General features: G+C 37.1%; 2 protein-coding genes across 3 annotated transcripts in view; one reads left to right on the plus strand and one right to left on the minus strand.

The window, feature by feature from the left end:
- Positions 1 to 18493, minus strand: part of UBAC2 (UBA domain containing 2) — a 194209-nt gene that overhangs the window by 136100 nt on the left and 39616 nt on the right. The gene's annotated exons all lie outside the window — the stretch shown is intronic.
- Positions 11125 to 14899, plus strand: GPR18 (G protein-coupled receptor 18). The gene is made up of 2 exons (XM_080659304.1): positions 11125 to 11339; positions 13750 to 14899. Exon 2 carries the CDS (start codon positions 13762 to 13764, stop codon positions 14776 to 14778), a length of 1017 nt encoding a protein of 338 aa, XP_080515430.1. The 5' UTR covers positions 11125 to 11339; positions 13750 to 13761; the 3' UTR covers positions 14779 to 14899.

Here is an 18493-nt window from a genome sequence, read left to right on the forward strand (position 1 = left end):
ATACGTATCTATCAACCATTGAATCTAAAAATCAAAATGAACAAACAAGCAGAATAGAAACAGACTTATAGATAGAGTGAACATTTTAATGGTTGCCAGTTGGGAGGGGGGTTGGGGGATGGGTGAAAAAGGTGAAGGGATTTAGAAGTACAAATTAGTCAGAGCCCATGGACACAGACAGAAGATAGGTGAAAGCCTGGGCTGGGGTGGGAGATGATTAGAGGGGGGCAAAGGGGGAAAAATGGAGGACATCTGTAATACTCTCAACAATAATTTAAAAAAAAGAAATGCTAAAATCTACCACTCAAAAGAACCTAGAAATCAACCCAAGCCATTATCCTCAATTAATATTTGCAAAGGAGGCAAGAGCATACAATGAAGCAAAGACAGTATCTTCAATAAATAGTGCTGGGAAAATGGACAGATACATGCAAAAAAATGAAACTAGACCACCAACTTACACCATATACAAGAATGAACTCAAAATGGATAAAAGACATGAAACCATAAAAATCGTGTAAGAAAACGTAGGCAGCAAAATATCAGACATCTCATGTAGCAGAATTTTCATAGATACATTGCCTGGGGCAGAGGTGGGGAAACTTTTTTCTGCCAAGGGCCATTTGGATATTTATAACATCATTCGCTTAATATAATTCACTTAATATAAGTTTACTAGAGGCCCAATGCACAAAATTTGTGCAAGGGACTCAGCCCTCGCAGCCCTTGCTGCCCCATGGCCCGGGCTGCCTCACAGCCCCACCTGCCTCCCAGCCCCGCCCACCGGTCATTCCGGAAGGTCGGAAGGTCGTCCAGAAGGTTGTTCCTCCAACCGATCTAATTAGCATATTAACTCTTTACTATATAGGTTGTTGCTAAGAAAAAAGCTCCCAGATTTATTGAATTTTGAGTCCCGCCTGCAGTTGCCTTGGCAGGGCCAAACCAAATGATTTTGCGGGCCTTATACAGCCCGAGGGCCAGAGGTTCCCTACTCCTGGCCTGGAGCAAGAAAAACCAAGGAAAAAATAAACAAACAGCACTATATCAAATTAAAAAGCTTCTTCACAGCAAAGGAAACCAGCATCAAAATGAGAAGGGAACCCACTGTATGGGATAACATATTGCCAAAGATATATCATCTGATAAAGGGTTACTATCCAAAATATATAAAGTACTCATACAACTCAACAAAAGGAAAACAAACAATCCGTTTAAAAAATGGGCAGAAGACCTGAATAGATACTTCTCCAAAGAGGACATACAAATGACCAAGAGACATGAAAAAATGCTCAACATCACTAATCATCAGATAAATGCAAATTAAAATGACAAGGAGGTACCATCTCATACTTGCCAGAATGACTATCAACAACAAATCAATAAACAACAAATAGTGGCGAGGATGTGGAGAAAAAGGAACTCTAGTGCACTGCTGTTGGGAATGCAGACTGGTACAACCATTATGGAAAACAGTGTGACGTTTCCTCAAAAAATTAAACATGGAACTGTCATTTGACCCAGTGATACCACTTCTAGGGATATATCCTAAGAAGCCTGAAACACCCATCAGTAAGAATATATGCACCCCTATGTTCATAGAAGCACAATTTACAACAGCTAAGATCTGGAAACAGCCCAAGTGCCCATCAGTATATGAATGGATAAAAAAACTATGGTATATATACACAATGGAATACTATGAAGCTATAAGAAAGAAGGACCTCTTAACCTTTGAGATAACATGGAGAGACCTGGAGACTATTATGCCAAGTGAAATAAGCCAGACAGTAAAAGACAAGCATCACATGATCTCACTTAAATGTGGAATCTAATGAACAAAATAGATCCAGAGATATGGAAGCATGTAACAGACTGAGGATCCTCAGAGGGAAAGGGAGAGATGTGGGGAGGAAAGAGATCAACCAAAGAACTAATTTGCAAAAATGCATAACCCATGGACACAAACAATAGTAGGGTGAAGGCCTGGGGAGGGGACAAGGGTGGGGAGGACAGGGTAAGGGCAGGGGGTAAGGGGGACATCTCTGTAATACTTTCAACAATAAAGATAAATTTTTAAAAAATAGTCACAATGTATCCAAACGGTTCAAGCAAAAATTATAATACTTCTCTCTTATTCATTTAATTACAAAATTATTTCATTGTTTGAGCCTCATTTAATAACTTTCTTAGTAAGGTCACAGCTTTCATCAAGTTCTGCCTAATGCTGCCATCTCGTGGTTCACAGTGTAACTGCAGGAAAATCCTATTGAATGGTTGATGTGCCCTTTCAGAAAGAGAAAAAGAGCTGTGGAAGCTTAAATAGTCCACATTAAAGTTCTATAAGAATTGTTAGTAATATATAAAAATATATAAATTATTTTGGACACTTTATAAATGTTTATTTAGATCTTATCATCTTACCCTTATTTTAAAGTTGTCAAGATTTTTTTCATTCTGCTTCTCTTTAAGGATTTATTAAGTATTCTCTAGAAGTATATATATCAAAGATTTTACAATATCCTTTGCTCATAAGAAAGCAAAATCAATCATTTATATTATGTAGAAAAAATAAAATATCTTCATTTTACAAATAGTTTGCTAGTATAATAACTACATTGCAGTGAACTATGTCCCAGTTATTTTATTTTTATTGATTTATAATCAGCATAAAACATTATATTAGTTCCAGGTGTGTGATAATGATTCACTATTTGTATATATTTCAAAATGATCACCACAATAAATCTTGTTAACAACCATCCCCAGATATATTTATCATTTTTTTCCTTATGATGAGAACTTTTAAGATCTACTCTTTTAACATCTTTCAAATATGCAATACAGTATTATTAGCTATAGTCACTATGCTGTACATTACATTTCTGGGAATTATTTATTTTTATTTATAACTGGAATTTTGTACTTTTTGACCCCCTTCACCCATTTTGCCCACCTCTGACCACCACTAATCTGTTTTCTGAATCTATAAGCTTGGTTTTGCTCTGTTTTCTTGGTTTGTTTTTAAAATGTCATATATAGTGAAATCACACAGAATTTGTCTTTCTCTGTATGACGTATTTTACTTAGCATAATGCTCTTAAAGTCCATCCATGTTGCTGCAAATGGCAGGATTTCCTTAATTTTTATGACTGAATAGATATTCTAATGAGTGTATATATATTTTATATATATACCACATTTTCTTCATTCATCCATTGATGGACACTTATGTCCTTGTTATTTAAAAAAACAACAGGAAAATGAGTTCTGCTGTACTGGAATTGGGCTGCACAGAACTTCCTGGGGAAATCTGCTGGACTCATTATTAATTTCTCAAGTTCTCTAAGCCTTCAAGTGAATCCCAGAGTAAAGAAGAGTACATAATCTGAGATGCTCAGGGACTAAAGGACTTTCACGGGGATGCCATTCCTGCTGCTGCCCAATGTGTGGATTTCCTGGACAACATCCCTGCCTGGTGCTCTCCCAGCCACTGCTTGACTATTTTCAGTGTCTGAAATTCAGCACTTCCCCAGGAAATCACTTTGCCTTGAGACACAGAGTTATTCCTTACCAAGCCCCATAACTTTCTGTAGCATCTCTCTGCAATCTTAATTCATCCTTGGCCATTCCGCCCCCACCCCCGCCACTTTCAACTCTTCTTTCATAGAGAAGCCCTTTCAATAGTTGAAGACTATTCTCCTGCCCCACCCTCTCCCCTCCAGGATAAACACTGCCTGCTCTCAACTGTCTCTCGCGCGGCAGGTCTGCATCTTGCCCGTTTCAGGGCCCACCAGAGTCAGGCTTGCGGCCCTGTAGTACTACCTATGGCATCCACAAGCACATGTGTTAACAGGCAGTTGCATCATGATCCCACTTCACTGGCTTTCCTGGCTTTTCCAAACACATGACTGCCCAAACAATGCCGCCGTTCAGTGCCTCCATGGTTGATTTTGAGACTGAAGAGAAAGACCCGAAGCTCTCTCTTATCAATGTTATATATGTTAATTGCAGAGCCCATAACTCCAGCCTGCTAAACCAGCTAATGGGTTATGGCTATTGCTCTTCAAAGGCAACTGCTAGCAGTTCCTCCCAAATCCATTTCTCCTTATCTCCAGGGATTTGGCTGCCTTGCTAAGAACCCAACCTCCCCTGTAACTAATTGTGTCTACATGACCAAGTACTTGCCAATGGTGTATTAGCAAGAGTGACATTTACAACTTCCAAAGCATGTGAGAAAGCAATTCCTTATCTTAGACTTCCCTTCTCATCCCTCCATGTTGGCTGGAAGTGGGAACAATGGGAGCCAGTTTGGAGGGCACAAATTGAGGATGACAGAGCTGCCTAGCCAACGCAATCTCTGACGAATTCCTAGGACAGTCTTGCCTACCCACCAGGGATATTACAAAAGAGACACAGACATCTGTGTTCTTTGAGCCACTTGTGCTCAGGATTTCTTTGTTACAGAGCGTGGCCTCTGCCATGACTAAAATACCCTCATGGCTTTTGTAATCTGCAACTTTGGTAAGCAAACACGCTATATTTCCAAAGTAATCACAGATAAACATTCATCAGAATAAGCAGAGAACAAAAAACACTATAAAAAAGTAAATGTTATCCTTTCATGTCATATTATTGTAATAAAAGAGAGAAACAATTTTCAGAGCATAAGAAAGAAGCACTAGTAAGTGGAAGGCTGGGAGTTGATTCTGGAAGAGAGCTTGCTTCTGCCTGCCCCACTTTACACCCTCCTGGATGTAGGAAAGGTGTTGAGCACTGGAGCTAAATACTCTGCAGATTAAGTCATTGGGAAAAGGACACTCAGATTTTACTGAGATAAATCTATTCTATTTTACCCAAACATTTAAAAATTTAAAGCTTTTCAAATCTACCTTATCATGAGAATATGATAAATGTATGAACCTAAAACCATGCCCCCCCCCCCCCAAAACCTTCTGTACATCAAAGGACATAATCAGAGTAAAAAAGAAAACTATGGAATAAGATAAAATATTTGTAAATCATATATCTTATAAGAAGTTATTACCCAGAAAATATAAAGAACGGGAATCCTTGTACATACATTGCTGTGGGAATGTAAAATGGCTTCGCCACTATGGAAAACTGTATGATGGTGCTTCAAAAAATTAAAAATAAAATTACCATATGATCCAGCAATTCAACTTCCGGGTATATGCCCAAAAGAATTAAAAGCAGAGTCTCAAAGAGATATTTATATACAGATGTTCATAGCAGCATTAGTCACAATAGCCAAAAGATGGAAATAATTCAAGTGTCCATCAGCAGAGGAATGGGGAATGGATAAAATATCTAAATATTTCATATCTATATCTAAATATTATTTAGCCTTAATAAGGAAGGAAATTCTGACATATTCTATAGCATGGATAAACCTTGAGGACATTATGCTAATTGAAAGAAGCCAATCACAAAAGACAAACACTTGTGATTCCACTTACATGAGGTATCTAGAGTAGTCAGATTCACAGAAACAGAAAGTAGAATAGTGCATGCCGAGGGCTGGAAAGAGGAGAGTGATGAGGAATTGTTGTTTCAATCTGGGAAGAGGAAAGTTCTGGAGATTGGTTGCAAAACAGCGTAAATGTACTTAACACTACTATAAAAATGGTTAAAATGGTCCTAACTGGTTTGGCTCAGTGGATAGAGCGTCGGCCTGTGGACTTTTCCAGGTTCGATTCCGGTCAAGGGCATGTACCTTGGTTGAGGGTATATCCCCAGTAGGGGGTGTGCAAGAGGCAGCTGATCGATGTTTCTCTCTCATCGATGTTTCTAACTCTCTATCCCTCTCCCTTCCTCTCTGTAAAAATCAATAAAATATATTTTAAAAAATGATTAAAATGATAAACTTTATGTTGTGTATTTTATCACATTAAAATTTTTTTTCAAACCATATCAAATTTGTTCCAAGGTCACCTTTATGTTTAACTCTTAGTAGAATATTAGGCACAAATAACATTTAAAGTGGAATTGTCTCAAGACCACAGCCCAGGAATATGTAGTCCTACAGTGATAAATGATTTCCTAAAAAAATTAGGCTGCTTCCAATGAAGGTAAAAATGGTCTATTGCCAAAATGTTTGAGGAATGAGGACATATTTATACAAAATACTACAGAATACAGACATATTTAGAAAATGACAGTAAATATTTTATCTTTCACTAATTAATAGTTTCTTAAAAATTTATTTTAATCTTAACAAGACTTCAAATCAGGTAAAGAGTTCCCAGAAGGGCTAATCACCTGTAGGTGGCAGTAAAAGCACAGTGTCATGTCAAAGCAGCTTTGTCAATCCGTATGGGAAAACTAGATAACATACACGAGCAATCTAAAATTATTTCATGCTCAGTTGTGTAGTTCTCCTACATTAAATACACATACAACAATTGTTTATCTGGCCCAAACACTTTCACCCGGGCCTCTACCTGGCCAACCCTAATCTATCTCTTCTTTGTCTTTCCGCTGCTTCATTTCTTTGTGATTATATCTACCTAGAAACATGGGCATTCATTTTTGGGACATGGCACAGCTTTCTTTCTTACAGAAAAAGAAACACACAGACATTAGTCAAATCAATAAGCCTACCAGTATTTATTGAGGCCTACTGTGTGAAGCACTATGCTAGGCGCATTGAAATAAGTGAAGATGTGCTACTTCCTTGTTAATAAGACCGACACAAAATGCAAAAAATAATATGAGAGATGAGAGTACTTTCAAGGGATGAATTACAACACAACTGTAAAAGAGAGAAGTCACAGATACCTCTAACTCCCAGTTCTAAAAACCTATGATTACTGGTCCTTAATAAAAAATTACATTAATGTAGAGATTAATTCCTATACTAGAGGCAGGATGAAGCAGACCAAGCACAAGTCCCTCTGTCCAAACACACACACCAGCAGGTTGCCCTGCAGGTCTGAGGGTGGTACTACCTACTTCCTTCCCTTTTCTGTTAAGATCCTATTTAGACTGCATGATTTGCTGCTGGTAAAAGGCTGTAAGACCCAAAATCATAGACTTCTCATGAAGAATGTCCATATGAAAAGCTTAGCAATAAGAAGATAACATCATTGCAAAAATTCAACCGATTTGTCACTGGTGCTAGATTAATTTTTAAGCGTAAGAGGGAGAGTTCTGGTAAGCAGCTTTGTTGAGTAACTCCACTCAGCGCAGTTTTATTACCAAGGGGGGGAAAAGCCCGCACAGTTTTTATGTTTTCCTCTGCAGGCTGACTATAATGTCTCCAAGCTGTTCTCTGCCACCAAGAGTGACAGCTCTCCTGGGAGGGTTGTGGGAGATCAAGTGACTAAGAGCGGACCATTTTGGACCCAGCCCATTCTCACAGTTGCACTTCCTGCTTACCATATATCAATGTAATGGTTAAAGGAAAAAGAGTTAAAAGTAGGTAGGTAAATTAGCTGAAACAATGTAACACCACCAGAAATGGATAAATGTCTTAACCAAACATATGAAGATTAACACACTGACATAAAGGTAAATTAAAAATAAGATGAAAACATACATACTAAAGAACAACAGCACAATAAAAGACATGAACGGAGGGTGAAGACCAGGAACCAACAGGACCCCTCAGGGCTCTGGGTACTTTGAGTTTAGAATAAACCCAAACACCAACACACACATTCAGGGCTCCCAGGGATGAGGTTTCATTAAATGATTCCTGAATACATTAAGGTTTCCAGGCAGAAGCTGTTAGGGCAGAGAGTCCCAAGTCCTATCTTATATCTCTCACCTCCAGTCCTACACAAATTCCAAGAAAGACAAAGATAAAACATGCGCTGCAATGGGAGCAGTTGCTTAGAAGGGTGGGAAGCCTTTCAGGAAAGCCTTGTCCAACTTCCCATTTCTTCCAGTTGGGGGTAGTGGTGATCAGAGAAATGAACTAACTTTTTACAAAAGATAACTCAGGTAACTAATTAGTAGCATAGGCAGAGCTTCCATTCCCAGTCTGAAATTCTCAGGAAAATTTTAAATATGATGCAAAGAAAAAAGGGGACAGACATACCAGGAAGGAGAGAGAGAAGGAGAAATAATAAATGGTGTCTAAAACATGTATTTTACACAAGCTATAAGAAATGCAATGATTCATAGATAAGAACTGAGGCTGAAGGTGTTTTAAAAAAATTACTCATGGAAACAGTTTACAAGAAGCAGTTTTCACAAATGCAGTTTTCACAAAATCAATGCCCCAAGGTGGTTTTTACTGTTGTTTGTTTGTATTAAAAACAACCTTTTTGAATATGAAATGTAACACATACAGAAAAGTGCAGCATGCTGTACAATCCATTTGCTTCTTCTCCCTTCTCCACCCTGCTCTGTCCCAGAGGCTGAGGGTAGAGAGGCCCCCTGGCTTCCACTGGGAGCCTCGGAGGAGGTTTAGGTGAAGAGGGGCCTGAGGCCAGGGTACTTAGTCTCCAGGTTCTCTCCTTCAAGGCGACCTCAGGCTTATTGTTCCCCTTCCCATAAGGGTCCCTCCTTCTAGGTTCTAGTAACCTCTCCCTTCTTAGTCTTTCTGGGCTTGATGATGGTGGGTGCAACAAGGTTAACGGTCTTGCCAAAGGTTCCCTTTTTGTCATTAGGTTTCATTCTTTTGTCATTATACCCTTATAAATAAGTCCTCCTTGAAGCATTCGAACTTAAGTATGCCATCTGTTATCTACTGAGGCCCTCACAGATACAAAGACAAAGCATAAATATACAGCTTAGAGAATTATCACAGAACAAACACTAGAGCAGTGGTTCTCAACCTTTCTAATGCCGCGACCCTTTAATACAGTTCCTCATGCTGTGGTGACCCCCAACCATAAAATTATTTTCGATGCTACTTCAGAACTGTAATTTTGCTACTGTTAATGAATCGTAATGTAAATATCTGTGTTTTCTGATGGTCTTAGGCTCTATAGCAGTGGCTCTCAACCTGTGGGTCGCGACCCACAGGTTGAGAACCGCTAGCAGGGTTGCCTAAGACCATCGGAAAACACAGATATTTACATTACGATTCATCAACAGTAACAAAATTACAGTTATGAAGTAGCAACGAAAATAATTTTATGGTTGGGGGTCACCACAGCATGAGGAACTGTATTAAAGGGTCGCGGCATTAGAAAGGTTGAGAACCACTGATATATGATAATGCCAACCCTCAAGGACCTCAATTTACTACAGAACAAAAGGCAAGGAAATTGCAATAATAATACAAACACACTCCACTACAGGGTAAGTACCAAATGCTAAGGAACCTTACAGGGGTGAATAAGCAACCCAGCTTCAGAGGTCAGAGAAAACTTCCTAGAAAAGGCATCATTGAAACTAAAACTTTAAGGAGCAGTAGCAGCTGGTCAAGCCAAGAGGTGGGAGGGAGTGAGTGGTAAGGAATGTCACCGGTTGGAAGAGCATGTGAAAGGTAAAGAAGAGCACACGCAGAAGGTCCCAAATGGCTACAGTGGAAAAGAGGTGGGAAACGAGTAGCAGCAGAGCCACCTCAAGCTGTGCTATGAGGACTTCCTATCTGGCCCCTTCCTTCCTTTCGTGGAGACACTGGCAGGTCAGAGGAAAGAATCTCCCTGTGGATGACAAAGAACTCAAGTCTTAACGCGATATGCCATCAATGTCTCTCTTGATTTTAGCAGCACAGGAAATACTAATCAATACTTAATATCAGAAACCTTGTCACAGGCTAAATGAAATTAAGGTAATGACAAGATTGGATTCTACAGACAAAAGGTTCCTATCTCCTATCAAACTCTCCTACACTGCATATGAAATATAACTCCATGTATAAAAAACTGATTAATGTAATTCGGCAATGAACAGATCCTGTCTAGTGAATAATCAATGTAATCACCTCATAACGAGAACTTATTACAGCAGCTAGTGCAGAAATGGGAGAACTCAGCACCTGAAGAAGCTGGGCCTGTGGGCTGTTCTTCAGCCAGTCATGGTCTTCTCTGAGCTCAAATCTTCATCTGCACAAGCAATAGTTGCTTTGGTTGTTGCCTACACTTCTAAAACTCATTATTCTGAAAGGCTATCCCAATCCAAAGTAATCACCAAAGGCATAGATTTAAATAAAGTTTATAAGTCAAAAACTTACTATGATTTTGTCTGAGGGGTGAAATTAAAACAAAAAGCATGGGCTTTCAAACTGTCTTAAATTAAAAATACAGTTCCTTTTAGTTCATGTACTTTACAGAAGTTGACTAGTCAAGTATAACCAAATATAAAGATAATTAAAATTTTAGGACAACCAAATGAGATGATGATTTCTTTTTTTAAGGAAAGAGAAAGTAAAAACTTTAATATAACTAGGCAGGCAATGATTGGATGGCTCACTTCCCTCTCCACTGGTTTCATTTCCCTGCTTAGGTTAAAATACTCATAACATGTAAATTACTCCACTAAAGACTGCCATAATTCCTTCTTAGCAGTTTGCAGGGGTATTTATGCAAAAGGAACTATTTTTAGACTTCCACGTGACAGAAAAGGGATATAAAGCACTGGGACTTAAAAAATAAAGCACATATGTATATGCAAAGCAAAAGTAAATAACTAAGTATCCCAATTTAACCATTTAAAAATGTTTTAACAGTAAAAAGTGGATGTTTTATTATTTTAGGAACTTTGTGGTAAAGGATTAACTCTGTTTAGGAGTACCTAAATGACAGGTATTATGTTAAACTCTTGGGATTTTTCTGGTTTCAAGTCCTCACAATCCTATCAAATGGGTATTATCTCTATTTTAACTGTATAGAAACTAAGTAGGAACAAAGGCTCAGAGTGGGTAGGTAACCAGACAAAGGCATACAGCTTAGAAAATAAAAAAGCTATACTATGAACCCAATCCACTCAACATCAAATCTCATACTCTTTCAATAGATGATGCAGACTTGAAGCATCAAAGTAAAAAAGTGAAGACATTTTTCCCTTTTCGTATAATTCTCTTAAATGCATGGTATCATTTCAAGGGAAGCTTATGCTCAGCATAGCTTCACAAACAAATCATTTGTGAAAGAGAAAAACCACATCCAGTCAGAAGCTTAAAAAGCCTTATTTCAGAGAGTACTTCCTGAAAGAGACAAAGCAGCAACAAGTAACAACTCCTATAGCAAGAATTATATTTGAGACAACGTTTTAAAGCAACAGAAGAGCCTAAAACAAGGAAATATACCACTTCTTAAGTATATCACTTTCAGAAAGAGAAGCAACTCAAGGATACCTCTTTTATAGACCTGAATATACCAAAAAAATGTTCCTCTCTAATACAGCTTTTTGATGGACAGGAGGTAAGTTGCATTTAACTAACTTCATCGCAGATTATCGGAAGTAATGCTGTACTTACTAAATTTCAAAATCACTGTTTTATTTTAATGATACATTACTGAAACCATGCTGGTGAAGAACCTTGAAATGAGTTATGCTGTCATCTTCCTGCATTATTAATATGATTTTTCATTTATTTTCAATTTTTACATTAACAGTAAATGTAATTTTGTTCAACTTAAGGAAAATGTTGAAATGATAAATCATAAGCATATTTAAGAGTCATCACTTGGTTTCAATAACAATGTTTCTCAAAATGTGCTTAAAGGCTTTTAAGAAAACAAAGACCATAGATAATCATGGAATTGAAAGCTTTTTAAATGTTGACTTAAAAACCAATTGCTTTTCAATATTTATCCAAAAATATTTCTGCACGTGCAGAGCACAATCTATATTGGCAATGCCTTTAAAACACATGCACCATGCTTAATTTTTCAACCTTAAGCAAATGAATACAAGTGTTGGTGACATACAAGCAGTTTGAGCCCATTGGAGGGGGGTTACTCAAAAAATGGTTTGTAAGTACAGAATTTATATGACAAAATTTGGGGATAATGATGGGTGAAGTATTAAAAGAGAAAAAAGGATACAAAATTTCATTTACATTACAATTGCTACTATTTAAAAAATCACTGAAAGTTAAAATAAGAGTTAAGCCTCTAAAATTATTCTCCTTTGTATGATACTGAAGATTTAGTTTTTCTATGTAGTATTCTTCTCTGATAGAAATTAATATTCTAGTCACATCAATATTTGGATATTTTAATTAATACAGGTGTTTACCAGTAAACATATAGAAATCTATTCCAAAATAATATTTCACCTAAATATTTGGCAAACTAGCTGTAATCAGGAAGGAAGGGAGGGAGGGAGAAGAGGTGGAAGGGGGGAAAACAAACTCATATCAGCAAGTATTCAAATTATTTTTAAATTATCAACAGCCCATGATGCCACCGACCACACTGCTAACCTCCCCCCAAGAGGGCTGACTTACAGACAGCCCACTCTGCAAAGTGACATTTAGAAGGAAACTCTTCTTACACCTCTGTATTTCAAGGGGATGCCACAAGGTTCCATTTCTTTGTAGCGACTCTATTTTTAAAATCCCTGGTGTTAGCATTGCATCATGGGTGATGGAAGTTTCACATTGAGGGGGATCGGTGATATATACCATCACTAAACTCCTTTCCATTAGAAATGAACTTTTTTTTGGTGATGGAATTTAGTTTTTGCATACACATAAAGTTATTGAGTGATGTCTTATTAATAACCACTTGTGTTTAATATTCCTTTTTAAAATTTAATTTGACAAATAATACTTAAACTTCCGTATCTAGGTAGAGTGAGGACATGAAAGTTACTATACCAACAATACCTCGTGGTGTTGCTTTCTGTGCACCACTACAGCAGTGAGATCCACTTCAAAGACACTTATAAACACCATCTGGAAGACTCAGTTTTAGACACACCCAACTGTTCATTAGAAACTAGTTCACCTATTGTTCTAAGAGTAAAGTTCTTAATCTGTACACCACGGCACAACACACTGCTGTCTCAAGACCTATGAAATTTATAGAGAACCTAATACTATGAAGAAGTATTTACCACTTAAAAAAACAAAACATGGTTTAATGGCCAACTAAACAAGTCTTCATTGACAAACTAGAGAATAGTTTCCGGGGGTCACCTCATCAAGGGTTCCTTCCTTCACTCATCCATCAATTCAGTAAATGTTTACTTTTTTAATAGCTACAACTTACTCAATAGGCTATGGGGATATACCAGTAAAAAGGGAAAGTTTCTGATCTCAAATGAGAATTACTGTGAATATTCAGTAATTAACTAGTTATATGGTTCCTTTATTAGTTTTCTAACACATATTTTATATATTAAAATTGTACTTAATGAGTAAAATTCATTTTTTGATATTACTAATCTGGATTACAAAATATTTAAACAGAATGAGATGATTAAAAAGTGGCAAAGTACACTGTAAGATTCAAAATTCAGAATGGCCTTTTCCCAATTAGTCCTAATCAAGGAATGATTATTATAGGAGAAATAGCTACCCAATTTTAGGGGAAAAAATCATAAAGGTTATTCCTCAGGGAGAAGAGAGGTGGGCAGGGAAAGAGAAATGAGTAAGTTTGCCGGTGCAAATTACAGCACTCCATACCACTTTCATCGGTTAGTACAGATTAGTATTAATACCTAGGAAATGTATTTATTAATAAATATTAAGACACATATATTGACTCTATAATATAAAGTAGTCCCAAAATTAGAATCCACTGCATGCCAAGTATGGGAATACTAACCTTTATTTTTCAACCAACGGTTTTATTCCTCCTAATATTCTCAACTATTTTACAGTTTCCAAGTGTCATGCCCACCAACAACTATAAGATGACTACCTCTCTCAATCAAGCTCAACCTGGCTCTTCTAACAGCTCATACCCAGATGAATACAAAATTGCAGCCCTTGTCTTCTACAGCTGTATCTTCATAATTGGAGTATTTGTTAATGTCACTGCCTTATGGGTTTTCAGTTGTTCCACCAAGAAGAGAACCACTGTAACCATCTATATGATGAATGTGGCATTGCTGGACCTAATATTTATAATGAGTTTACCTTTTCGAATGTTTTATTATGCAAAAGGTGAATGGCCATTTGGCGAATACTTCTGCCAGATTCTCGGGGCACTCACGGTGTTTTATCCGAGTATTGCCCTATGGCTTCTTGCTTTTATTAGTGCTGACAGATACATGGCCATTGTGCAGCCGAAATATGCCAAAGAACTTAAAAAAACATGCAAAGCCGTGCTAGCATGTGTGGGAGTCTGGATAATGACCCTGATAACCACCATCCCACTCCTACTGCTCTATGAAGACCCTGATAAAGCCTCCACCCCTGCCACCTGCCTGAAGATTTCTGACATCATCCACTTAAAAGCTATTAACATATTGAACTTCACTCGACTTATATTTTTTTTCTTGATTCCTCTGTTCATCATGATTGGGTGCTACTTGGTCATTATTCATAGTCTCCTCCATGGTAGGACATCAAAGCTCAAACCAAAAGTCAAAGAGAAGTCTATAAGAATCATCATCACCCTCCTGGTGCAGGTAATCGTCTGCTTCATGCCTTTCCACATCTGTTTTGCTTTCCTGATGTTGGAAGGGGATGAGAACAGTTACAATCCCTGGGGAGCCTTTACCACCTTCTTGATGAACCTCAGTACCTGTCTGGATGTGATTCTCTACTACATTGTTTCAAAACAATTTCAGGCTCGAGTCATTAGTGTCATGCTATACCGCAATTACCTTCGGAGTGTGCGCAGGAAAAGCTTCCGATCAGCTAGTTTGCGGTCACTAAGCAACATAAACAGTGACATGTTATGAGTAGTAAGTTTTTTGTCTTCAACATCCTTAAATTCACTTTACTAATTACCCTAGAGTCAGTGGACATTTTGTATATTATCAAGTCCCTTCTTTCCTGAAAAAAATAAACCTTAAAAACTCTTTTATGGGATCTTATTGTGGCAACATAATTAAATATTCTAAAGTATTCTAATACATTAATTATTTTTATTTTTAAAACTTATATAGAACATTTTCATGAAGTACTAGGAGAAAACATCCAATTTGTGTTTCATATTCAAGCCTTATCTAAATATATAGTTGACTTAGCTTTTTGGATTTAATTCTATGAGCAAGTGAATCATGATGTCAATCCAGGCAGTAGGCAAAGAAAATCCAGCTACTGTTTGAAATAATTTGATGAAAGTATTTTCCACCTAGATATAGCTCCCTTTGGTTTAATTTATACTCAGGATTGGTGGTCCAAACCCAACATTCTTTTGTTTGAAGTTAAACTTCTAGGATCCTTACAAAAACAACTATATTCATCTCATCACTATTATTTGCTGCAGAGCAAAATTAGTGGGAGCAAGCATTTGAGTGACCCTGTGGAGATCATGGCCATCGGCCCTTCCCTACTCTGAATTCCTTTTCTTTTGCAAACAGCCTAAAGTAATCCAATAAACTCTAAGAACCTTTCTAGCACCACACTCTACTTAAGACCAACGGGGGAAACCTAACCCAAGACCCTATTTCTGACCAATAATCCAAGTTTTTTCCTGTGACATGTTTCTGCTATTTGGTAAAATATCTTTCTCCAATATAAAGAGTTGCTCTTCTTATGTGATTAATCACCACATTACAAAAGAGATTAATTTTTTTTTCAGGTCATATGTCACAGTATAAAAAGCACTAGTCAAGGACCTTGCCATTTAATTTTCCCTAATAAAGTAACAAACCAAGTTACTTCTCCATTTAAAAAGAAAAAGAAATCCTATATAATAAAAGGGTAATATGCAAATCGACTGAAAAGCAGAATGACCGGTCGCTATGACATGCACTGACCATCAGGGGGCAGACACTCAACTCAGGAGCTGCCCCCTAGTGGTCAGTGCGCTCCCACAGGGGGAGCGCAGCTCAGCCAGAAGCCCAGAAGCCGGGCTCACGGTTGGAGAGCGCAGCGGCTGTGGCGGGAGCCTCTCCCACCTCCATGGCAGCACTAAGGATGTTTGACTGCCGGCTTAGGCCCGCTCCCCTAAGCCGTCAGTCGGACATCCCCAGAGGGCTTCCAGACTGCGAGAGGGCACAGGCCCGAATCTCATGCACCAGGCCTCTAGTGAACTATATAATCTATAAAGCCTATATTCTAAATATGTATCCAAATGAGTTAACTATTAACTTCCTCTCTGCTAAATCACTTTTATTACTCTTAACATAATCACCTCCCAATAGGACTTAGAATCAAATGAATGCATTGGTTATCACTTGATTTCTATAATTAACATGGATAAATTAATATTCTTAAAAAAATAAACATAAAGGAGCCTAAAACAGCATTTTAGTACAAGAAGATCCCCTAGATGATCTGCTGTTTTAAATGTAAAGAAACTAAGGTCCAAAGAGGATTATAAACCAAATTCAGTTCTCTTTTTCATGTTAACCAACAGTTTTTTTTTTTTAATAATAAAAAGGAAACAAGGTTACGGGATGTAAACATTCTCATAGCTACATAAGATAAAGGAGTCAAGATCGATGGTATTGAGATGTACTTTCTCAACGAAGAGAAAACTACTTGAAGTTTTTAGTTTGAATAGTCAAGTAAGCAGATACTTTAATAAATATCTTTAAACAAATAAATGCTTCTAAAACAATGGAAGTAACTCCTGTATATGTAGGGTTACGATACATAAATACAGTCATAAATACTCTTAAACTACATGGATTAATCTGCTCTTATATAATTTATTAAATGGCAAGTTCTCTGTAATAGCTTTTCTTGATTAGAAGAGTTTAATTTGAGAGCACAAAACACAACAAAAGGCTTTGTTACCACAAAGACAACAAAGTGAAAACATATGTCATGGTTCTCACAATAAAATTGTAAATAATCTAAACCAGTTAATTAAAAATAATTTTATTCAGCATTGTAATCAGATACATTTAAACAGGATATATAAAAACCTAAAATTCCACTTCTCTGGAGGGGGTTTGATTCTGGGAAGCAATGTAACATTCACATGTAAATACTAACAAAAAATAATAGGTATATAAGGACAGATGTGTGATAGGCATGGGTTACTGGAAGTACCTAATATATATAGCTTTTGTAATGTACCTATCTTTAATGTCAAAATCTTAATGGCTACTTTTTCTGAACATGACTCTAGAAAGATCAGGAAAGTAATATGGATTGGAAATAGTGTTGGGAAACAAACCACAGACATTAACTGTAGTTGAAGTCATGGGAGTGGACAAGATAGCCCAGAGGAAGCACTTGAAATAAAGTTGAGAAAGGAGCGTAGACAGTAAATAAGGTCAAAAAGGACCAGAAGAGAGTACTATGCTAGGACTCAAGGGGGCGGTTATTTTATTAAATAATGGGAGGTCAAAAGTATTTAATGTGCTATTGAAAGGTCAAAGACAACTGAAAATAAGCCACTGGCTTTAGAAATTAGTTGGATACTGGTGAAATTTATTAGAGAAATTTTAAAAGTGGTAAGGTTAAAAAAAGGGGGAAGAGAGAGAGAATTTAATCTGAAGTCAAGAATTATAGAGAGGGCAGATAAATTTGGCATTGATAGCCACAAAAAAGGAAACAAGATATTATGTGAAAAACATTGCAAATTAGAAAGCACGTTGACCAAAAAAAGAGAGAGAGTAGTTTCCTTTCCTGAGTTTGTGAAGCCTTGCTCTCATCAAATAAAAGATCTATTTACAAAATGCAAAGTTTATCTATTTTTTAAAAAATATGTTCTTATTGGTTTTTAGAGAAAGAGGAGGCAGAGGAATAGGGAGATAGAAACATCGATGAGAGAGAAACATCATCTATCAGCTGCCTCTTGCACACCCCCTACTGGGGATCAAGCCACCCAAGCATGTGCCCTGACTGGGAATCAAACAGGTGACCTCTTGGTTCCTGGGTCAACGCTCAATTGCTGAGCCACACTGGCCAGCCAAAGTCACTTTATTGAATTAAAGATTTATGTTCCAAGAAGTCTATGTCTGAGAAAGCTTCAAGATTCTAAAATGCCATACTCTCATGTCTCATGATTTGAAAAGGAAAAAGAAATACATTCCTCATTCAGGGGAATGGATGAATTAACATTTATATTGTCTTTCAAAGGGGATCCTGTAACTTTTGAATTTACTCAGGTTTGAACCAAGATTTAAATATTCCTGCTTTAAGAATAAATAAAAATATCCCCAATTTCAAAACTGAATAAATCCTCCTTATAAGAACCAGTTAACAGGATTTCATAAAGAAATAAATGTCATTCATACAAAGAAATAACTGTCATTCAACTCTATCTGCAATAGGAAAAAAGGTCATCAGACAAGGGGAAAATCTAAATAAGAGTTAAGAGCTATATTACTACCCATGCCCAAAGTTTTTTCTGAGACAAACTCACATGATACATATATACTGTTCTATACAACTCAGTAGGCCTTATAGATAACTAAAAATAACTGAGAAATGTTTGAGAAAAACCTATGATTCAGTAATGTTGCTGCTTTCCTGAATCAATATGAAATCATT

This window comes from Plecotus auritus (genome assembly GCF_963455305.1).
Source record: "Plecotus auritus genome assembly, chromosome: 3".
In the NCBI taxonomy this organism is placed as follows: domain Eukaryota; kingdom Metazoa; phylum Chordata; class Mammalia; order Chiroptera; family Vespertilionidae; genus Plecotus; species Plecotus auritus.